General features: G+C 48.7%; 1 protein-coding gene across 1 annotated transcript in view; it reads right to left on the bottom strand.

Annotated features, from left to right (window-relative positions):
* The window catches only part of MGMT (O-6-methylguanine-DNA methyltransferase), a 161,923-nt gene extending 138,622 nt beyond the window's left edge, over positions 1 to 23,301 (bottom strand). The window contains exons 1-2 of the mRNA XM_084265386.1: positions 23,250 to 23,301; positions 13,667 to 13,710 (exon numbers count right to left, since the gene is read on the bottom strand). Coding sequence (XP_084121512.1) covers positions 13,667 to 13,690 — 24 coding nt within the window. The 5' untranslated portion in view covers positions 13,691 to 13,710; positions 23,250 to 23,301. The remainder of the gene's footprint in view (positions 1 to 13,666; positions 13,711 to 23,249) is intronic.
* Between the last annotated feature and the right edge of the window lie 1,178 nt (positions 23,302 to 24,479).

Here is a 24,479-nt window from a genome sequence, read left to right as displayed (position 1 = left end):
GGAGCTAAACTTGAGTGAGACCAGGCAGAAGAGTGAGTGGAACAGAGAAACCCCAGGAACTGTAAGGCAGCACCAGCTGACTTCACCACATCACTCCCACTGCACTGGGCCAAACAAGGGGTCTCAGCTTTCAGAGCCACTCCAAGCACTGAGCTGCCTGCCCTACACCTCAGGGACCCAGCTGCTCCTGCAATCTTCAGAACCAACAGCCCCGTGGAAACCAGGCAATTCACCTCCCCCAGAACTTACCCAAGCTCACAGTCTACCCCAGAGCACCCCAAAGTCTCTTCCCCATACAGCTGTGAGGGATGATGGTGGAAACTCAATGAACAGAATCATGGCATCACTTCAGTTGGAAGAGACCTTCAAGACTGAGTCCAACCACAGCCTAACCCCACCCAGCCCACCTCTAGACCACATCCCCAAGCACATCTACACATCTATTAAACCCCTCCAGGGACGGTGACCCCACCACCTCCCTGGGCAGCCTGTTCCAATATCTGACAGCCCTTTCAGCACAGAAATTCTCCTGACATCTGACCTAAATCTCCCCTGGGGCAGTTTGAAACCATTCCCTCTCCTCCTGTGGCTTGTCACCTGAGAGAAAAGACCAGAGACCGACCCCCACCTCCCCACACCCTCCTTGCAGGTAGCTGCAGAGTGATGAGCTCTGCCCTCAGCCCCCTTCAGTCACCACTAAAGAGCCCCAGCTCCCTCAGCTGCTCCTCACAGGGCTCCAGCCCCTTCCCCAGCCTGGCTGCCCTGCTCTGGACTCGCTCCAGCATCTCAACATCCCTCCAGTAGTGAGGGGCCCAAAACTGGACCCAGCACTCGAGGTGCATCCTCACCAGAGCTGAGTGTAATGGAACTATCCCTGCCCTGCCCCTGCTGCTCACACCATTCCTGGTACAGGCCAGGACACTGTTGGCCTTCTTGGCCACCCAGGCTCACTGCTGGCTCATGTCCAGCCACCTGCCCACCAAGACCCCAGGTCCTTCTCCAGGGAGCTCTCCACTTAAACACCACTGTTCAGTGCTGTGTAATGAAGTGAGATCTGCAAACACAATCCATGCAAGGAGAGAGTTCAAATCCAAGCAGACAGCTCTGCTCAGTGGGGTAAAGGCAAACTTCAAGCTCTGGGTTTTGGGGAGGACTCACACAACTCCTCAGTTAGACAGACACCCAGCACAAAGTTACTCACTTGGAGCAGCTCTGCACAGCATGCCAGGCTTGAAGAACTGCAGGATCCTGGGGGTTTATTCAGTTTGACTGCAATCCAAGTCAGCCTTTTGCTAAATAATCCCATGTTTACTGTGCTCCCCTTTTAACCAATTTTATTTCCCTCCTCATCATTCCTTCTCCCTCCAAGGAGAGGACATAAGTGAACTTTCTTTTTGGAGCAGCACCTCACTGCATGAGTCTGAGTAAAACCCCCATGTAAAGCATACATACATGGAAAACCAGCACACATTCTTCATTCTTATTGGTGTGACAGCCCTAAACTAGATGCACTGCACCTCGTACCACGTACCTCATGAATACAGCAGCTTAGCTGAAGAGGACAGCTTTTCCATTATAACAAAACACAGGATGCAGCAAGGAACAGAACACTATAAATAACCCCATGAGCTCACACCAAGTTGAACTAAGCTTTATAGATGAAAGCCTTGAGTGAGTACAACTAGCAGTTTCAGTCTTGTTTATCATATGCATCGGGCAGTAATATTTAGAAGGTTTATTTTTATCAAAGAATGAAGTGGCACGACATACATCCTCATACACACAGTTGGGTTGGAAGCCACAGCGATGAAGGGCACTGTGGAGATGTACAGCTCCACCACCCAGATGCTAATGGGCCTCCTCAGAACCACAAGGTTGGAAAAGCCCTTTAAGCTCATCAAGTGCAACCGTCCCTGTCCTGTGCTGACCCAGCTCCCTGAGCACCTCATCTCCCCTCTGTGAAACACCCCCAGGGCTGGGGACTCAGCCCCTCCCTGGGCAGCCTGTGCCACAGCCCCACAACTCTGCCAGGGAAGAACTTTGCCCTCCCAGCTGAGCTGACCCTGCCCTGGGGCAGCTTGAGCCCATTGCCCCTTGTCCCATCTCCTGTCCCCTGGCTGCAGAGACCATCGCCCACCTCTCTGCACCCTTGTGTCAGGTAATTATCTCACCACTTACCTACAGCAACAGAGATGAGCCAGGGAAGGGCAAGGCAGTGACACCCTCCTGCAGGTACCATCGTTTTATAACCCAGTGTAATTTTATCCAAGATAGAGATCACAACAGATTTCAGATGCAAATAAACAGCCTTTCAGCACCCAAGCTGGAGTTGCCAAACATTTAGACTTCATTTCCCACAGAACTTGCCCACACCCTTCCAGTACCAGCACAATTTGCTCAACACCACCTTCCCCCAGTGCCCTCCCCAACACCCTGGGAGCCAGAAATGAATGGCAGCTTAAAGCAAGAATCTAATAAAGTCAAATGAATTGCCTTCTGCCTTTTCCTCCAGGTTATGCAAATCAACCAGTCAGGGAATTTTCATCAGGTGCTGCACCAGCTCCACCTCCCCTCTCTCCCTTCCTACTGTAACACTACATGTCTGTCAAAATCTCTGAAAATTTCAAAAGTAGGTAGAAAAACAAATTAGGCTTTTAGAGAGGAAACCTCTCCCACCATTCCCTGGTGTCCTGCTATGGAAATGAAGATGTAGGTGCAGGGTACCAAAGTCTGCATCTCACCAGGCTGCTGAGCACCACAGAAAATCAGAAGGCTGGTGGTAGCCAACAGAATTAAGTCCTTTTTGTCATTAATAACAGATGAGTATCAAAAGGTTTTCACAGAGGAAGATGTGTAAGAATATTAGCATGATTTATGAGTTAATGCCCTATGGAGAGCAGCCCCATTTTCCAGGCACGCTCCCATGACTTGGCAACAGCCCGTGCCTCGGTGGCACCACACTTCTCCAAAGGGCAAAGGCCCCTAAATCACACATCAACTCTACTGTACACCACCACCAAACAGTTCTGCTGCTCAAATTGCTTTCCTAGGGTTCAGATGCTAAGGATGCAGAACAGCAGCAAGTGTTATCTCCTAAATGAGGTGCTGTGAACCCAAAAGCCAGCATTAGCTTGATGACTTGCATGTAAGGACCTCAACCTCTTTGGCTTTCTGCTGTAATTCAGCTTAACAGCCTCGCTGCAGCCAAGGTTTTCAGTACTAAAATACACCCCTCATTTGATTAAGTAGAGATTTTGTTTAAATTTCTGTTAATGGTCTTTCACATAACTCAAATTTATGTTCTACTGTACCTAAACACCCACCCCCCACCCCAATTCCATTGCAGCTTGGTCTGAGACCCTGGAATCCAATCCATATCCATAGTGGGGAGCTGAAAGGTAGAACAATGCAGAGAATCAAGGATCAATAAGGTTCAAGAATTCTGTATCAAAGTGCTTCCATGCCTCCCATCCTGCCAAGAGGTTTGTTCTTTGCAGAAGATGAGTGAACTCCACAGCATTCCCTGTGCCTCAGCACCACAGCCCAAACCTCTTCCTGAGCTGCAGGGAAGAAAGGATGGAAGTACCTTCATGACCATGGCTTTCCAGCTTCACATGTTCTCACCAAAGATCTCTCAGTGTATGTGTACAGCATCAAAACCCCAGGGACTGCAGGTTCCCATGGGTGTGTCTGCACCCTCCACAAGCCTTCAGCCCTCAGAAGGTCAGAGATTGTCTTGAAACAAGTTTGTCTGAAGGCTGTGGCCAAAGGGAGTGAGGATGGCAACTCCCCACATGCTTCCCCTCCAGTACTATTGAGCACATGAATCCTTCCCATCAGGAAGGATCCAGAGCCCCACCTCTGATGGATCTGCCTCTACAGCTTCTATTCCCTTCACTCTGCTCAAACCTTCCACACCACATCAAAACATGAATGATAACCCCATCGGTCACCACGTGCACCTGATTTAGCAGAGGATTTCCATTAGGCTACAGCATGTGGCTGAACTTATGGAAACAGTCATGTTACTGCAGCATTACTGAGAACCAAGGCACAAATACCATTCAGCTGCTAAACCCAAACCAGCCTCACACCCTGCACTGCAGTTCTGTTTTTCTCAATGATGAGAGCCCAAGTGCATCGACCAGTGGGACACCCCAGCAGCCTCCAAGACACAGACCCCTTCATCCTTTCAGATTAACAGCAAGTGGTAATTGAACTACCTGATAAGGCAGCAAGCTGGGCTGGGTCAGCCTGGAGAAGAGAAGGCTGTGGGGGGACCTCACTGCAGCCTCCCTGTCCCTGAAGGGAGCAGAGGAACAGGAGGGGTCCCTTCCAACCCAGACCATTCCATGATTCTATGAAGGGACATGCAGCCAACAGGATGCAACTGCATTCCAGTTCTTTCCCCCATTTCCCTTGCTTGAACCCAGAACTGGATGTGGCATTGCCACTTCCAGCCCAGCCACCACTGCACCTTTGGAAGTTCCCTACTTCAATCTTCCACACCATGTTCCTCAGAAATAAAAGATCCATCTGGATGCCATCCCAGGTTTCTCACACAATCTTGCTCCAACATTGAGCTAGGATGTAACTACATACTGGCTTCAAAAATTGTCAGCACCTATTGCCTGAGAATCCCAGATAGCACTACACCTGTTAGCAGCACAAACCATATGTACTCCTAGCTGGAAAAGCTGGGTTTCTGGATGCTTTATCCAAGATGAAGACAGTCTGAGGGTAGCTGTTGCTCAGACATCACTGGTTCAACCCCACTCAAGGTGCAACAAGAACCAACTTGCTAATTTACTTCCTAATCTCCACAAATACATCCTGAAGGGTCATCACTGCAATGTTCTGACCTATTCGTGTTTGGAAGGAGGCACAAGCTCTAATTCTCAAGCACCTGCCCTGTGTCTGTGATGCCATATAATATCAGTGACTTGCCAAATAGCAATACCAGGAATTTGTTGAGTCTGAGAGGATGATCAATAAGTGCCAGGGAAGTTGCTTCTTCATCCTAATTACAGGGGAAAAAATACCAGTCCTGAGCTCCTTAAGTGTCCTTCGTTTGAGTATCACAGTGTTCTCAAACCTGCTTGTTATTGATTCAAGTTCTGAATTAAAATTCAATGAAAGCTTGAAATATTGGATTTAAATTTAAGGAGAATACTTCACAGGTACCAGGACTGGTGTGGCAATTTCCTACTTCATTGCAGTCATCTTGCTCCAGTCATTCCTCCTGATCCAGTAATTTTACATCCTTTTCATAACAAAACCCTCATCAAATCACTTCAGGGGTATTCATTAATCACTGGTCTGGGGTGGAAGGGACCCCAAGGGTCACAGAGCTCCAACCCCCTGCCACAGGCAGGGACACCAACCTCCAGGCCTGGAGCTACACAAGGTTGCCCAGGGCCCCAGCCAACCTGGCCTGGAACACCCCCAGGGATGGGGCACCCACCCCCTCTCTGGGCAGCCCCTTCCAGCCCCTCACCACTCTCTCTGCAAAGAACTTCTCCCTAATATCTCCTCTCCCCCTTCCCTCCTCCAGCTTCACTCCAGCCCCTTGTCCTGCCAGTCTCTGCCCTTTAACAAGCTGATTCCCCTCCTGTTCCTGGGGTCCCTTAAGGGACGGGCAGGCTGCAGTGAGGTCCCCCCACAGCCTTCTCTTCTCCAGGCTGACCCAAGCCCAGCTCCCCTAAAGGGAGCTTTGGGGCCAAACCAATCAGGGACCAACCCCTGACACTGATTGAAAAGCTGTTTTAATTGCAGAAAGCTGCTGCCACCCCTCAGGGCTGCACCAGCACCCGGGGCTGACCACAGCCCCAGTCCAGCAGTGTTGCTGGTGAGCTGAGCGTGCCAGTGCTCTGCTCCAAGCTTTTCATTGCCTTTAGTCCTTGCAGTATCTCCTTAATAGTTTAAAGCTTCCTGTACTTGTTTTACTGGTTTCTACATGTTTGTTTAAAAGGAAACAATCCATTGTACATGAAAAATATGGGAAAAGATATTAATAGCAGAAGGCAAGGCACTTGAGCACACGTACTGCAGCAGAGGCTGATTTTCCAACCTTCTGAGAGGAGAGAGACATTTCTTGTACTCTGTGTCTTAAATCAGATCAAAATCTAAGGACCAGAAGAAACACAGGATGCATGCAATCAAAACACATGTCCAAAAGCCTGCTCCTGTTAGTAACATGATTAATCGTCTATATTTTCAGCTTACAAATGAACAGTGGCTGCAACTGTTTCAGGAGAAAGAGTTTCTTGTAAAGATAAAATACAAATTTCTCTAAGTGCCCTTTCCAACTCTCATAAAAGAGAGTCTAAACATGTCCAGTGAAACACAATCCAGCAAACTCCAAAGCTGTAAGGCTGCTCCCATCCAGACTGGTCCCTAGAAGGCTGACATCTTCCTCCGGACTGCTGGAGCAGAGAAAGGTGTCCTGGAATCCAGGCACAGCTGGTCCCTACCCAGGGGAAAGCCAGGGAAGGATGCTGCTGCCCTCTAACCCCCACAGGCACAGGGCTGTCCTGCCAGCACTGCTCATGACTTCAAAATGAAAAAGCTTTGGAACAGAGAGCACACATTTCCTCATGACATTACACACTGCTTTCCTGGACTAACAGTTTTCCTCTACTTGAAGGACACCCAGTGCCCTCCAGTTTTGGAATTAAAGCAAAAGTCACATTGAGGAAGCAAAAGGCTATTGCATTTGTTGCTTAAATTCAACAAGTCTTCACCCACCATCACTACAGGAAATCAGATTTAATTCTATCAATACAATCTGCTAGTGAGGTAACATGTAAAATGACCTTTAATGCTACAAACCACAGGCCCTTTCTATCCTGCATCAGGCTGCTGTGAGCTAGATGACCATCCACCTGGAGATAGACCACTTCCTACTACACATCCCACACCACCTGTGTATATATGTGTACTTCTTCCTACAGCATCCAAAGTCAGCTCTCAGCTTGCCAGAATCAAGCCCCACATACCAGATCCATATATTTCTGTCCTTGCTGTAACAGTAACACACACTTCCCATGCTGGAGAACAGGACTGCAATCCTGATCAGGCTGCACTGGAATATGCTGTGTTATAGGAGCACATTTCCTCTTGACCCAGGTGAAGTGCTGCCAAACCAGCCAGTTCCTGGGGTAAAGATGATCCCAGCCCCCCTGCAGCCTCCCCTGCAGCTCACTGCCATGGCTTGCAGAGCTACAGCAGCAACAGCCTTGGTCCTGCCACCCACGTGCTCACAAACCAAGTGACTCCCCAGAACACAACCCACCAGTCTCCCCCCTACCAACACCTTCCCACAGTGGTCTGACCTGACCAGTGTCCCCATGGACTGGGGAGAACAGCACTTCTAAGTGTTCCTACCTAGCAGCAGGCTTCCCAGAAGCCCACCACACTGCTCCTCAACCACGACTCATCTCCTGGGGTCCTGAGCACAGCCATCCTACAGCCAACCCCTGCCTGCCACAGTCTAACTTTAAGAGACAATTAAAGCATTCAGTTCTCATTACAAAACAGAGCAGCCTGGATCTTCTCCAGTACTCCACTGCTATCTCCAATGATTCTCTAAGTAAATCTACACCTGGTTAAGCCAGACCTGTAACTTCAGAGGGTGTGAAAACAAAGTTTACCCATTTCCTGGCCATGGGAGGTTGGGAAAGGGTGTCAGGCAGACTGTAGGCAAAACCAGGGTTAGTTTGGGGCAATAGTTCACAGAACTAATCCCATAAAAAGTGTGAAGGAATAGAGTTAAATTGGATATTTTGAACATATAGGAACATCCACTGGCCCAGCAAGCACCACAGGAGTCCTCACCCTCACTCCAGAAGAGGTCCACCTCACAGACCCCCCTGAGAAGCCAGAGGGATACACATTCAGACAGCAGCATCTGCTCTCTGGGGCATTTTAAAAGTACCTGACAAGAGCAAACACAGAACTTTTTATTAAACAGGGACAACAAAAGCAAGTTCCTCTTGTCCCATCATATTACACTACTAATCCTCCCCGGATGGCAATCAGAAGACCCTGAGATGCCAAGCTGTGAAAGGCTATTTCCAGGCAGTGGCAGCCTCTGGCTCTCTGGCTAAGGCTTCAGTCGGTTGCTTTGGCAGACAGGGAGTAATCCTGCTCTGTCAAACAGCAAATTCCCAGTGTACTTGCCAGGGCTTCCTCAGACTTTGTTATTTTACTTAAAGGGTGATACTTCAATTGTGATAAACCAAACCTTCCCCTTCAGAAGAGGCAGGTAGGTTATTACCCCTGTGTTCCAGGCTGCATGCAAAGTGCATTTCCCAGCCTCATCTCCTGCCCCAGTGCCAAGCTTTGATTTGAGACATGAGTATCAGCAGATACTTAAGCACAAGACCTCAATGGACTTACAGGAATTCAAACACATTACAGTCACATCTCCAAAACCAAGTAAACACATTTTGTATCGTCCCCCAGCTCTTCTCAAAGAATCATAGAATGGCCTGGGTTGGGATGGACCCCAAGGGTCACAGAGCCCCAACCCCCTGCCACAGGCAGGGACACCAACCTCCAGGCCTGGAGCTACACAAGGTTGCCCAGGGCCCCATCCAACCTGGCCTTGAACACCCCCAGGGAAAACCAGGAAACCTAAATGCCACACAGGTGTAGCAGCCACTGTGGTGGCCAGTAGCAGTTTAAACTCTATATATACACATTGCAGAATATTTATGCCATCCTTTGATGCTGTTAACATGAAGCTAAGATGAGCATTTCTTTAAAAAGGCAAAGGTTTCCATGCAGCTTACAAGCAAGCTGCTATTAGGGAGTGTTAATAAGCTACACAAATTAATGATTGTGGTGGGCTGGCATCAAGGTTGCAAGATCAGGTCATGTCACCCCTCTTTGCCCAGGAAAAAAAGGAACTGAAGCAGCCCAACAAGCTCAGAGACACCCACTTATTTCAGGATCTCTCATTTGAAACTGTGGGCTGCCTGAGGACAAGGCACTGGGGCAGGACTGGTCCAGAAACGGAGTGCCAAGACCAGGGGAACAAAGCTGTCCAGGCCAGATGTTTCTGTAGAGTGATGCCACCACTGGCAGAGACAGAAGGTAGCTGTGCAACAGGAGGTACATGCAAGTCCCCCAGCACTCATCCTGGAAGGCCACACTGCTTGGTGTGTCTACCATGGGGTGTGGAGACGTGCTGGCATCCTTACTACAGTGATGGCCCACAAGAGGTTTAAGCTGCCCCTTATTTTTAGGCTGGAAACCCTATGCCAGAAGACTGAGAAGCAGAGTGCAGTGCACTGAGCTCAGTTTTACTCTGTTCTGTTCACAGAGTGAAACACTAACACATCCTCAAGGAATTGGTCACCAAAAAGTTCAACAAATACCATGCTGGAGAATCACAAGGTGAAGAATGAGGTCTCCAAGACTTAAAGGGTCCCCAAAACTAGCATCAAGTTGTTCCTAGTTTGGGTTTTAACAAGTCTCACAAAGGAAAACAAATCACTGCAGCTGTCTGGAGCTGCCAGAAGGATTTGAAAACCTAAAAACCCCCCACACTGTCCACATTAAGCCCTACTCCTTCATTAGCACTGGAGTGTTTGCTGTAAAGTGTGGACATGCTTTGTGATACTAATGACTTTAACAAGAGGTTATACTGTGGCACCCTGAAGAAATACAAAATGAAGCCACCAGAATAAACCACCTGATATACACACAGCCAGCCAGAGGAGCACTACTGCTGCAGTTCTGCTGGGTGGATGTACAGCAGCTACTCTCAGGCAAGGAAAAAGACACAAGTTTAATCAAATGAAGATCACAGCAGGTCCAGAGAAACTGAAGATGGGCTAAAAATGAAAAAACCCAGCAGAATGATTTTAGTATCAGGGAACATTTCAGATTTGTATCACCTAAACTCACAGAATGCTTGATCTGCTCCTTCCTGTGTTCTCTGCAGAGCTGAAGTCAGGACCAGCTAAATAAAAGCTAATGCAACTAGGCATAACACAATAAAAGATATTACCTTCACAATGCATTATTGCTGCCAATTATAAGAATCACTTCAACTTAATTTCAAAGGCACAATCACCTTCAACTGTAACAGTCTCTTTTTTAAATTTCAAACAGTATTACATTAAGGCAATAACTCACCTTCCAGCTATAATATCAGTCTCCCTTATTGCAAAAATACATTTCATAAATACTTCTCATCGACAAGTCAAGCTAATTCAGGTTAATTTTATTGTATTTGGGTGCTATCTCACATTTGTGTGCAATTACCTTTATCATTTTATTGCCATGCCAGAAAGTAATCAGAACAATTATTTGAAAAAGGTGGTGTATAAATTCTAACTCACACTTGCTGGCATTTTTGATAAAACAGCAGCTTTATCTCAGAAAGTGGCAGGGACATGGGATAAATCATGCATCAGTCAAGTGGAGCTGACCCCCAAGTGCATTGCACAATATCAGGAGTGCTTCAAAAGAAACTTTCCTATATAATCCATCATTCTTTATAATACCAAAATAGCTACACCTGAAGAGCAGGAGCTAGAGAATAACAACAAAATAAATCTAAGCAATATGAACAAAGCCATTAATAGTGCTCCTTTTTAAGCTGAAGGGAGGCAGGAATCTGAATTGCATTCCAGGAAAGAATTTCATTGGAATGGTTTTCAAGTGAGCAGAACAGCTTTTAACAAATGAAGCTGCAAGCTGTGTATTAAGAATTCACCAAAATGCAAAGGAAAATGCACACAGAAGAGTATCTTGTACAAAAACACAAGATTATAGGCTTGGAATGCACAGCTGAGTTTCCCATTGTCAACCCTTGTCTGATTCAGGCCAGCAAGGATGAGCATCTCTGCATTAACAGAGCAAAACACCACAGTTTAGTACAAGAATCTGTTTGCTGAGCTTTAGCAAGAAAAGCAGAGGGGAACAGAATTACCTCTAGAATTACATTTCTCATGAAACAGAGATTGACCCATCAGGGTGGGAAGCAAAGCCCAACCCCTCCTGAACAGGGACACTGATGTGTGCTCATGCACAGCACAGCCACCTTTCAGCCTCTTCCACACAGACCCAACCTACATCTCTGGCCACTGCAACCCAGCTGGGGAGCCAGGGATAGGGCAGGAGAATAAGATGAGGGTGGTGGAACATGTCCATGTCTGGACACTTCCAGCATCCTGCTGATCACTGGGTCAGCATTTTTCAGTCATAATGGACTTCTGCAGCAAAGATGCTCAGAGGGCTGGAGCAGCTCCCCTACGGAGAGAGGCTGAGGGAGCTGGGCTGGGTCAGCCTGGAGAAGAGAAGGCTGTGGGGGGACCTCACTGCAGCCTCCCAGTCCCTGAAGGGAGCAGAGGAACAGGAGGGGAATCAGCTTGTTAAAGGGCAGAGACTGGCAGGACAAGGGGCTGGAGTGAAGCTGGAGGAGGGAAGGGAGAGGAGAGATATTGGGGGGAAGTTCTTTGCAGAGAGAGTGGTGAGGGGCTGGAAGGGGTTGCCCAGAGAGGGGGTGGGTGCCCCATCCCTGGGGGTATTCAAGGCCAGGTTGGCTGGGGCCCTGGGCAACCTTGTGTAGCTCCAGGCCTGGAGGTTGGTGTCCCTGCCTGTGGCAGGGGGTTGGAGCTCTGGGACCCTTGGGGTCCCTTCCAACCCAGACCAGGCTGGGATTCTGCAAAAACCAGATGCCAGGTCTATACTGTGTCACTGTGAGCTCATCACACACTATAAATATCCCTGCTCTAATGAAACATGAGTTACATGACATACATATTTAATGTGCAGCCACGATGGGACAAGACAGGAGCAGAGGGACCTGGGTTTTGGCTGGACAGCCCCGCTCCCCACAGCGGATGGGGCTACAAGAGTCACCATGTTTCACCTTAAACCCTGTTCCCTTCCATGGGAAAAGCTCCCCTAACAGCTAATGCTGCACCTTTCCACTAAGAGCAAAACATAAGTGATAATAAATTCTTAGTTTCACATCACTTGGCAGCTATATCACACCCAGATTTGAAGGAGAGGCAGTTGGAGACTCTTCCCACCATGCCTGGCTGTGCAGAAGATAATCAACTACTTCTCTACCATTACTCCAGGTACCTGCTAAAAGATGTTTGCCACTGGAAAAATGCATAAACATAACTGTGTGGATGGTTGTTTAACAGGAAAAGTGTAGCAAGAATTTTCATGAATTTCTTCAACCATTCTATTTGGTGAAAAAAAGTCTTCTACAGAGGGGTAGAAGACAAAATATGCCAAAATACATCCTGTGGAGATTAAAACCACAAGAGATGCCCCTATTAAGACATGCTTAACAGTGCCAGCAGGACTAGTTAGATAGGCAAGTTTGATTGTTCTGGAAATATTCTCCTAGAGGAGCATTACTAGCAGTTCAATAATTGTTGTTCCATAGGAAAGAAGTGTTTCCAAAGTTCATTTTAATTTGGAGAATATGGTTATTGACTAAAAATGTGTTGATGCCTTACTCAGGAAGGTAAACTTCTGTATTTCTTGATAAACAGTCGTATTTCCTTATTTTACTGTAAGATTTTGCCCAGCACTTATCTCATTGAAGCATCAAGCCTCAAAATTATGCCTGTTTCCAATAAATGAGGTATTTATTAGGACACAGAACCAAGCAGCTAACTTGTAACTGAAAACACAGCCTTACACTGTTAGTTTATGCTCCGTGGTGGTTAGATACGTGCTGGGGAAAGGTCCACTGCTGCCTGTTACCAACCATGACAGAGCTACAGAGATTTACAATGCAGCATCAATCTTGTCAACTGGATTCTTAATACCAACTGCTGGATGCTGGGGAAAAAACAAGCTGTTACATGAACACTTCTGTAACACCAGACTTCCAGCTTACACCTAAATCACAGAATCACAGGGGCTGGAAGGGACCCCCAGAGCCCATGGGGTCCAACCCCCTGCCCTAGCAGGGTCCCTAGGACAGGTCAGGGCTGGAATCTCTCCAGAGAAGGAGACTCCACACCCCCTGGGCAGCCTGTCCCAGGGCTCCCTCACCCTCACTGGGAAGAAGTTCTTCCCCACATTGGGGGGGAACTCCCTGTGCTCCAACTTGAGCCCATCACCCCTTGTCCTGTCCCCACAGACACTGAGCAGAGGCTGCCCATGGCCCCCTGGGTCCCACCCTTCAGCTATTGATCCCCATTGATCAGATCCCCTCTCAGGCTGCTTCTCTCCAGGCTGAACAGCCCCAGCTCCCTCAGCCTTTCCTCACAGGGGAGATGCTCCAGGCCCTTCAGCATCTCTGTCCCTCCTCTGGACTCTCTCCAGGAGATCCCTGGCTGTTTGATGCCAGGGAGCCCAGAACTGGACACAACACTCCAGTGGGGCCTGAGCAGGGCAGAGCAGAGGGGGAGGATCCCCTCCTTCAACCTGCTGGCCACACTCCTCCTGATGCCCCCCAGGATCCCATTGTCTCTCTCAGCCCCCAGGGCACGCTGCTGGCTCATGGCCACCCTGTCACCCACCAGGACCCCCAGGTCCTTCTCCACAGAGCTCCTCTCCAGCAGGTCACCCCCAGCCTGTCCTGATTCCAGCAGTTATTCCTTTTCAGGTGCCAGACTCTCCACTTGCCTTTGCTGAACCTCATCTGGTTTCTCACTGCAAGAGTATTTTGCTAGAAACTTACCTTAGGAACACGCCTGGGTGCCATTGTAGATGAGGGGACTCCACCTGCAAGGAAAAACAAACATTCCCATTTAGATTGGGATGTAATTTGAATTCCACAGGAGGAACAGCACATGTCAGTGGTGCTGCTTCCCTCATAGCCAACTCTGGATCTGATTTTTAACTGGGCTCTATGTTTCAGCAGATATACTTTCAAAAGGGAGCTGTATTTCTTTCCCCACAAGCAAACAGGAATTTTCATGTTCCTTGGCTCATCCACTGCTGGTCAGGAGTCAAACAAAAGAGATCCAATGGCACATCTTCAACTCCTTCCACCCCAAGCACTGCACAGCTCTGACATTTTGAATAATGCTTAAAACATATAGCAGCCACTAAAGAAATATTTGCACAGGCAGTAATGCACTTCCAAGTCACTCAGTAAAATAAGCAGCTTTTTGTGATTTAGGAAATAACACATTACAGCAGGAAAGCAAGTTTGTTCTTAGTTACAGTCTGGGTTGAAGAGTACCTAAGAAATGTTAACCTCAAATATTGTCACTCCAGGCTTACATGTTACTGGTATCTGTGTATCATCAAGAAGACACAACAGGTTCCCCCCAGCCACCATGCTGTGTTCAAAGGGGAGAGCAATATCCTTGGCATCTGGACCCGATGATCCCTTGAGGTCCCTTCCAACCCCTACAATTGTGTGATCTACTTACCCTCCCCCCCCATTTTCTTTGCAGTGCTATTTAGATATATTAGATCAATATTTAGCTATTACTGAGACCTCTATACCTTTGTGAAGAGGTGCTATGAGCACATTTTTGATAATCAAGGAGACCATCCAAAGCAGCTCAGCCAGAGTCCTGACTCACAGCCAAAGCTCAACAGATCTCACTACTCCACAGGAGAGGATAACTGTAAGAAATGACAGATCTCTTAAACCATAGAATCCCAGACTGGTCTGGGTTGGAAGGGACCCCAAGGGTCCCAGAGCTCCAACCCCCTGCCACAGGCAGGGACACCAACCTCCAGGCCTGGAGCTACACAAGGTTGCCCAGGGCCCCAGCCAACCTGGCCTTGAACACCCCCAGGGATGGGGCACCCACCCCCTCTCTGGGCAGCCCCTTCCAGCCCCTCACCACTCTCTAAAAAACTTGAAACTTGTAAAAAACTTGTAAAAGCCTTCAAGTCCGAGGCAGCAACAGAACTTAGAGCCACTTCCTAGCTACTTACAAGAGTAATATTTACTCTTAAATATTACATTGCAATTACTTTAAGAGTTTAAAATGCAGATCCTGAATAATTAGTGTTATAAAGGTACTGACCATCATACCCTTGCAAGGATCACTCATTATGTTTCTAAATGGAAGTCAGGCAGATGAGCAATCTAATAATATTACTTAAAATACCTGTAATGGAGCTAAAAATAAAAGAGCAATTTATTTCTCCTGTCAGTTCAGAGCTTTGACTTTCAAGGCACACAGCAGCACTCAGCCTTCCCAGGCTCTTCTGCAGTATTTGCCTTGAAAGGCAGATTTACCCAGCAGCTCCTTCCAAACCCAGGCCAAGGAGAGGTACAGTGTCAGGGCCCTGGGTTAGGGCAACCTTACAGATACCCAAGAGTATGAACCTGTCCTCTGCCTTTGCTGCAGTTCCCCAGGAGACTGAGGAGCAGAGGAGCTGCTGAGATGGCCAGGGATGGATGGCGTGCAGAGACAGCCACCCAGCTGCCCAGGGAGGGGCTGAGTCCCCAGCCCAGGGGGTGTTTAACAGAGGGGAGATGAGGTGCTCAGGGATCTGGTTCAGCACAGGACAGGGATGGTTGGACTCGATGGGCTTAAAGGGCTTTTCCAACCTGCCAGCAGGAAGGCAAGCCTCCTCCCATCCACTCTTCCAGAGAGCAAGAATCAGCCCCCACCAAAACGCCACTCAAGGGTGGCGGGGAACCCAAGGAAGGCTCATCCACCACCTCTGTGAAGAGGGAAACCCAAAGCCTTCCTCTGACCCACCTGCACCTTCTGCAGCCTGACTGGGACTAAAGCCTGGGCACATCTGTAGGAAGGATGGGCACCTCTGTCCTTCTGCTTCACATGCACCACACATTAACTAACTGCCATTTACCAGGTCCTCACACCCCTCTGCCCATCTACCACCTGGTCTGATGGCTCACCCAGCTTTGGCTTCTGGAGAGATCCACTTGCTCCCCACATTCCCTTTGGGAAATAAAAGTTTTTCCAAGATAGCAGCAGCTCACAGGTGGATGGAGGGCTGCTCCACTCCATCAGCCAGACAAGCATTCATCCTGACTGAACAAGCTCAGAGCCCAGCACACATCTCTGGGACAAAATGGGTCAGGAAACATCCCTTTTCACAACTAAGTTTTGGGTTGTGTTTACTTGTAACAGCTTCTCTCCCTGCTTACGAAAGAAATCGTGCCAAATGCCAAAATCAAGTTCAATTCCAGGTTGTGGATTTAAACCAACATCCCATTCCTCTTAAAAAATCCAGTAAAACAGAGGAAAACCATTCAAGACTGCTGCTAAACACCAGAAGGCTGCCAAGTCCAAAATATCACTCAAAGTGCGTATCAACCTTGCAAAAAGACACACACACAACTAGTTGCTTTTCATGTTTATCTGAAGGGTTGCCCTAAGGCTGGTTTTGAAGGAGAGCAGCCAGTAGCTCTTCTGAATGGCCACAGGTCAAGTTGAATCATGATATCTCACTCTGGATCGTGTTCTAGAAACCAAGACACCAGGATCACTGGACCCATGCTAAAGGCTGAAGCCTTATTGTCATCCATCCCCTGGCCAAGATCACAAGTCTCTTCCTGCATCTGCAGAGTAGGATAAGCTGAAGGCATCAATTAGCAAGCAGAAGTGAGGAGGAAAAGCCCAGAGTAATTTACTTTGTGCCCATCCTCACTCTCTCAGAGCTGCCTGACTGGGACCAGTGAAGCCCATCTCCCGCTGAGCTCTGCCTCAGGCCTGCACTGGGGGATCACAGTGCCTGCCTCAGCTCCTCTTGGCCTTTCAATCAAGACATGCCCAAGCTCCCCAGAAGTCCTGGTCCCACACAGGAGCTGTGCAGAGGCTGCAGCCAGGCAGCAGGATGCTCCCATGATACACAAATACCTCCAGGTGCCGAACAGGATCCCCTGCACAGCAGAGGGTGAGGTGGTGCAGGAAGCTAATGTATCACAGACCTGTCCTGTGAGCATCCCAAAGGTCTGAATATGTCAATAGAACAGCAATTCAGAAAAGTCAGAGGTTGCATCAAAGTCTTTAAAGGCCACGAGAAGTCCCAGCCATGCTGTGCTGCTACTCTAGAACTGAATTCCCCAGGTCTCAAGATACTTCCCCTCTTCACTCCACAGAACCCCTACCTGGAAAGGACAGGTGATGGCAGCACTATAGGAAGAACTCCTAGAGTCATAACAAGTATTTCTCTCTGTTCGTCAACTTCTAAATGCTAAAGGAAGATTCTCCTTGAAAGACAAGTCCTCAGGATCCCCAGAACATAACGCTCCCTGGTTCCAGCACTAAAATTTAAAAACAGCTATTATATCAGCTCAGTATATGAATAAAATTCCATATGAAAACATTTAAAGTACATTACATTTTTGGTCAAGATGAAAGACTGAAAAAAACTCAAGCAATCTATTCTAATTGGGTTCCCATGGTAACTATACAATTGGGTTTTTCAGTATAACATCCCAAAGGCCCAATGCACACTTGTAAAATATACTTCAAACAGCCTGAATTGTTTTTACATTACAGCACTCCCAGGCAGATCAATTACTATACATCCCCACCCTAACTATTAGTGGCAGGAGATGTTAACACTATTGGCCATATTAACATAAGTCATGTAAAAAGCACCACGTATCACCAGCATTATATAAAACTAATTACACACTTCAGATTCATCAAACACGTCCTGAGTGATAAACCAGAACCAGCCTGACCGCAGCATCACGCACACCCAACGGCACAAGCCGGCCCCAAATATATGCCACACCATTTGGCTGCTCCTATTGATTTCAAGGATAAGCAGAATCAATCATTAATAATTACATGATAAGATGACCCCTAAGGTTAATCATATTCCTAGAAGCTCTGGCTATGGAGTCAAATACAGCTGTATGACCAGACACTGCGACGCGCGCCGGGCCACACGCGCTGCCAGGGACACAGAACAAGGGTCACTCACTCGCATGCAACTCAACTGGTGAAAAAAACACTGTATTCTCCTGTTTCAAAGAGATGAGCATTTATTATAAAAAGTTTCCTGCCTTGTTGTGTCTCAATTCCACTTTCTGAAGGCACAATATGGCTGAAGACCCAGCCTGGGCTCCAGCCAAGCCTTCCACCTGCCTGAGCCTCAAAGGAGAGGATGACCCAACTCAGCAAGAGTCATAAAATGGTTTTGGTTGGAAAAGACCTTCAAGACTGACTCCAACCAGACTCAAACCCAACTAATCCACTTACACTTCCAGGGGAAGAATAAGCTACAGCTGTGGCCAGTTTGAATGAAGCCAATCTCATTTCTTAACCAAGAAGAAACCTTTGTATTTCATGGACTGAAGGCAGCAAATAGCCAGAGGTACTTCTGGTGTCAGTACAAACCATGCCAGGGACTGACCTCCCTTTTCCCCCCACTGCACTATATCTGATGGCACTAAGCTTTGGGAGAGCAGGATGAAGGGAAAAGGAAGTAATGTTAGTTGTTTCTGCAGGACACTGACCATTTACAACTGCACCATCACAGCCAGCCACTGCTGCCAAGGCACATTTGTGCTTTTTCAGATGCTGTGCATTCCATCTTGGGGGGTTTATAGGGGAAACAGGAAAATTAATCTTTTAACAGGGCCTTAAAGTATACTCTAAGTGTTTATTAAGAAGTTTAACTAATTAACAGACCTTCTGCATGCTCAAATGTACAAACAGCCAAAGCTAATGTTATTGTTTGCATTGTACTGGCTGATCTAGAGCAGTCAGATAATTCAAATATCATCGAATGGTGATTATGGAGCAGCAACATTTACAAGACAGCTCTAACACTTGCTATCTGCTAATGCAGAGTTACCTGGAGGGAGTTCAGTTTGCACTTGGAGCTTGTAGATGGGATGATTCAGAAAGCAAAGCACATCTGACTAATGTACACAACTTTACTACAACACCAGTTTCATTAATCTGTTCATAACACACTAAAAAGTGGCTTTTGAGTAATAATTAAAACCTGAAAATGCACCCATCAGGTAAGAACAAAAAGTTCAGCATCCCATTTTCAGCAGCACAGAGTTCCAGAGCACAGGAAAACACGGAGAAGCCTTTAGTGATTGGTACTGACCTCATGCTCCCCAAAGGAGTGGGATTCAAACTTCAAGTCAAAAGTAAGATTTCCAAATGTAAAATACAAGTGAGTCTGAGCATCCCCAGCAGCTGAGCTACAGACCAGGCAGTGCACATAGAAGCAGCATCTGTTCAGGTTGCGCTCTGGATGCCAGCAGCATCTGAAGGGCAGGATTATCCTTTCATTCCCCTTTACCAAGACTCCAGGCTCTGTCAGTGGTGCTATTTTACTACAATTTCACTTGAAAAGCAGAGGGGGAAGTCAGAACCTTTCTATCAGTGAACTCCCCTCTTCCTCCTTGAGATTAAAGGTGACTTTTTTCAGACACAAGTACTTTTAACCACCTTTAGAACCTCCATCGCATCGGGGAGAGCTGCAGCTGCCTGCCCCAGTTCTACAAGGGACTTGAAAAGATGCCTGAAATGATTCCTAGCATTTCACTTGGCACAACATAAATCAAAGCAGATAGCAGATAGTCCTGACAGACGTCAGAACAGGATGGTTTTGCTCTGCTGATATAAAATAGTAAATAAGGAAACAACTTGAGAAGTGGATTAACAAAAAAAGCCCCAGAATGATGCCAGGCTGCCAAAGAAAAACCTTCTATTACCCAACTCCCCTAAAACTCCAGACACACCAGCTTTATTGACATCCAAACACATCTGACTATTTTTGAACAGTAGCCTGAGCTCCCACAAATAGATCACTCTTAAAACTGCACTTTGCATTTCTGGAAAATACTTTGATACAGGTTTGGTCTGGTTGTTCCTCCAGCTGTACCTTTGACTTAATGCTGGCCCAAGCACATGTGGTTCTGGGGGGTAACATCAGCCTTACAGGAGACCAGATAATTTAACACAGGATTGTTTTCTTGCTCCAGGAAGGTTTTGCTCACAATACCTTCAGATAAACTAGCACAACTGCCAGCAGAGATTTGTAGTAGAGCAGCAACCTGCTTTGGCAGGGGGGTTGGACCCAATGATTTCTCTAGGTCCCTTCCAACCCCTGTGATTCTGTGATTCTATGAACCTTCACAGCTATCAGCAGAGCTAAGGAACTCAGGAACTGGAGGTCTGAAACACCCCAAGCCAAGTTTTGCTGGCTGATTATGGCATTAATGAAGTTAAAGTGTGCAAAACCAGGGATGACATGCCAAAGCCTGTCACTCCCTAAAAGATTTCAAGCTGCCTGAAATTAAAACTTCGTCTTCCATCTCCCCATCAGTTACACTCTCCTCACCAGTCCAGCTATCTCATGAACACTTGGCAAACTGGAGAATTGCACAATCCGTCAATAAAGTCAGCGTGCTTTGAACTACTGTCCCTGTGACTCCATTTGTCAGAGGGAGCTGCCACCAGCGCTGTGCTTGCAGAAAAATGTCCATAAATGCATTATTGCGACTGGCAGATCGATGTCCATAATAAAAACAAAGGGGTTTAACAAGTGCTTGCTTTCACCAGCCATGCCATCCGAGGGATGCGTGTTCAGCTTCACCCAGCAACTTCTGGGAACAGGCAAACCAGCCCGGGCTGACCTCACCAGTGTCACCAACAGGAAATTATTCTAGTGCAGGAACCCTTTGAAAGCACCAGACTAAATGCTGGTGCCCTCAGGACACGTTTAGAAGCTTCACACATGCAGAATTTAACATATTGTTGTGCAAGATGTAAGATGAGAGATGTTAAGAGCTATCACAGCCAGCCAGGCTTATTTCACCTCACCCTCTTTGCAGAAGTTAGGCTTAATTTTAGGTCAGCCACATCCCAGGCAGAACAGCTCACTAGTTTCAGGCTGATGTTAATCACCACAATGAATTAGCACCTGCAGTTCGTTCCTACAAACCTTTTACAGCACTGTGGAATCCACCTTGCAGCCCCCACGAGCGAGGATGCCACCCTTTCTGTCAGAGGTGGAGGACAGGGCTCAGAGGGAAGTTACAGACTGGTTAGAGCACAGGGGGATACGGCCACTGGCATACAGAGGTTTAATTCATAAGCATTGGTTGTTCCTCCTAACCCCTAATTGCACAGGAAAAGAACACTACAAGGGCAACCATCCGTGTCTCCAACATGTTCTCCTTCGGACTGTGTGCATCAGTCTCTTCTAACAGTTCCCCCTGTCACTGAAGCCAGTTTAAGCAGAATTTCTCCAGTCAGCCTTTCCATCTTACCCACACTTCCCTAGCAAACTCAATACTTTTTTCTGCACAAGTCCTTAAATTAGCCTTTCAAGGGAACTCCAGTAACCTTCCCAAAGGGCAGGAGCTTCTCCTTCAGGCTACTATCCCTTTAGTGATGCCATTAACTGATTCTCTACATACGTTAAGCATTAAACAGTGGTGACAAGTTAATTACAGAGTTATCAAGAGATAAAGTAGTCACGGTAACACAAGTTGCAATATAACTACAACAGTTTCCTATAGAGCTTCTGTTCAGTTGCTGGTGTAATTAGCTTGTCATGGATCAGAATGCAGATAGGAATTGCTAAAGCCACCTTGCAAGCTCACATGGCTGCATCTTTTTTCCTCTGAAGCTTGAGGCTTTGGGTAGAATTGTCTGTGTCTGGAACACTCCTGTTTTGAAAACAAAGCAAACCAAACTTTGTACTTGGAAAAAAATGACATCCCAGACTGACAGACTGTTCAGAACACAAATTAGCAACTCAGCAAGTTTCACATAACTGGATGTTTTTAAACAGAAGTATATGCATTACAGCAGCAGGGTCTTGCCCCAGAGCCACAAAGCTTTACAAACATCACAGCAGTCAAACACACACTAAGGCACTTCAAAGATGAATCAAACCCTAGAAGGGAGGGGGACCTGTTTAGGAGGGCAAAACCCCCAATCCAGGCTTAAGACCTGAATAGTTTAGGCTTATTCTGTGGTATCCATGATCATGTTCCAAGGTTGCAAGTGCTGGCCCAAAAACCAGAGCCAGATTGCACCACGCATCCCTATCCCATCAGGACTTGATGCACGGGGCAGAGATAAAGGCACATCAGCTCTGCCCACTTCTTCCTGCAAGGACCACACACAAACCTTTCCAAAGGGGTACCCGTGCACAGCAACAGAGCAGCCAGGGGAGACTTCTGGCTCCCCAGACCTTCTGCGGGCTCCCACACCCCTGGGCTGGGAGGCATCATAATGCGATGGGAGATCCCCATCATGGCTCCACTTAGGCCGCATTTCCATGCGGGCAAGGGAAGACCAAAGGCCACAGAGGCAGTTCAGGGAGGGAGAGCTCCTTCGCTGCCAGTTCTGGTCCCCAGTGTACTGGGGAGACAGGAAGGGCTTGGAGGCCAAAACCTACATCAGGTTCACAAGGGAACCCTGTCATCTGAGCAGACCCCTCCAGAAGATAACCCCTTGCCTTCGGTGCAGGGGGACATGTCTGGACACGAGTTACAGCGTGACAGTGGCCTCTTAACTAACTGCTATGCCCCAGTTCGTGAAGCAGAAGGCTCTGCTGTGTGAAGCACGCCAGGCTGCACCTCAGTGGGGGCTCCAATTCACAAAAAACATCAGATACAACTCAGTAGCAGGTTTATTTGGGGATAAGGGGCAAAGAGCCCAAGCCATTCTCTACATTTACTTTGTTTTCAAGGCCGCATGCAGCCAGAAATGCCTGTTCCACAAACAGGAACAGCACAGCAACTGCAAGGGGAGGTTTTATGTTCACTCCAACCTGGAGGCATTGCCCCGGGGCGGCTTTACACCGCCCTGACCACGGGCTGATGCCAGAGGGCTGGGCACTGCCCCTCATTCCCCCTCCCACCCCCCCCGCCCGGCTCCGGGCAGCCCCGAGAGCCTCGGCTCCCGCAGCCACCGCGGAGCCGCTTCCCCCGGGCGAGGGATCGCCGGTGGCCACAGCAGCGTGGGCCCGGCGCCCGCCCTGAGGAGCGGGACGGCGGCGCTTCCTCTCCCGGGGCCTGCAGACAGCGCTGAACGCGGGAGCGGAGCAGCCCCCGCCGCTCAGCGCGCTGTAAGGGGCTTGCCGAGCCCCAGCACTGAGCCCAGCACCAAGGGCTCGGCCCGCTCATACCAGGGGACGCCGCGGGCCCCGCAGCGGGCGCGGCGGCGGCAGCTCCCGGCACGCGGCCCGCAGCCATCTTCCCCCCTCCCCGACCACGCGGCGGCCGCGGCCGCCACCGCCCCCAGCGGGCCGCGTTAGGGCGGCGGAGGCCGCTTCCCTCGCCCGCCCCGCCGGGCTCCAGAGCCCCGCGGCTCCCCGGCACACCCGCGCACCTGCCCGCGAGTAGAAGGAGGGAGGGAACGCGGCGCACAGGCCACCCGAGCGTCCCCGGCGCCTACAACCGCTGCAAGCCCGGCGCCGCGGAAGGGCTGCTCCTGGCGGGGGGAGGCGCCGCTTCGCCGGGGCGGAGCGGCCCAGGCGCACCCGCGGCCCGGAACCCCGCGCCGGGCAGGCGAGGGCAGGGGCCCTGCAGCATCCAGCCTGGGGCGTACAGTGCGCTCTGCCCGGCCTCCATGCCCAGCACTCCCCCGTGCCGTGCTCTGCCTTCCTACCTGGGGCTGCTGGGTCTGCTCCGAGCCGGGGCCACCTCTGCCCCCTCGTCCTGTTTATATAGCCGGGCAAAGAGGCGCGAATTGCCCGGCGTGATGCAGCCCACCTGCGCCGGGCAGGCCCCCGCCCGGGGCTCACGGCCCCTGCGGGTCACGCAGGTGGGTCAGAAAGTCCCTCATAAAACGGTGGTGAGGGCAGCAGCCGCCTTGCATGGTGTTGAGCTGGCCTGGTCGTGCACCTGAGGTGTTCCTCCAGCCACTGGTGTGTGTATGAGCTGCTGAGCGAAACCCACCACGTCTGGAGGTAAAAAGCAGGCCTCACGGCTGCCCCAGCTTTGCAGACATTGCCCAGGCTTGTCCTTTGTTTGTGTGGGGCGGGCTGGCGGGGGGCAAGAGGCACAGAACAGCAGCGTCAAGGAATTGGGGTGGTTTTGCTCCTTTACGCAATTCTGGGGTGTGGGCAAGGATGGGGAGCTGGGCTGGAGTTGGTAGGGGAAGAAGCATTTGGCAAGTACAGCCTCTGAAAGAGGAGACATGGAGGAGGTAAGAGGGAGTGAAACATCAGTCTGGAGGGTGAGGTTTATTTGGGGTCATAAAAGAAAAGGGAGGACAAAAAGTCCCAGTGCCATTTGCGATGAGAAGCTGCAAATTTTGGAGCCAGGGAATCTTTCATTGTCTGAATCTTCATCTGAGTTATATCAGCAAAAATTTTATTAGTCATGTTGTGTGACTCAGAAGCTATCACAAAGTGGAAGAATCCACTTGGGAAAGATCAGGACTGGGGTTTTTTTTCTTAAAAGTCATTACAGGATTCTGGAAATTCTTGCTTTTTTTTTTTTTCCCAGGGAATGAACACTGTAAATAAAATGGCTTTGAGTTAGTGCCTGTGTGTTAAATCTGATTCTAAAAAAACTCTACGGTAAAAAATGTAGAAGTTTCCCCAGTGCAATAGAA

Source organism: Gallinula chloropus (assembly GCF_964237585.1).
Source record: "Gallinula chloropus genome assembly, chromosome: 5".
In the NCBI taxonomy this organism is placed as follows: domain Eukaryota; kingdom Metazoa; phylum Chordata; class Aves; order Gruiformes; family Rallidae; genus Gallinula; species Gallinula chloropus.
The sequence above is the reverse complement of the archived record's forward strand: the minus strand, read 5'-3'. Positions and strand labels throughout refer to the sequence as shown.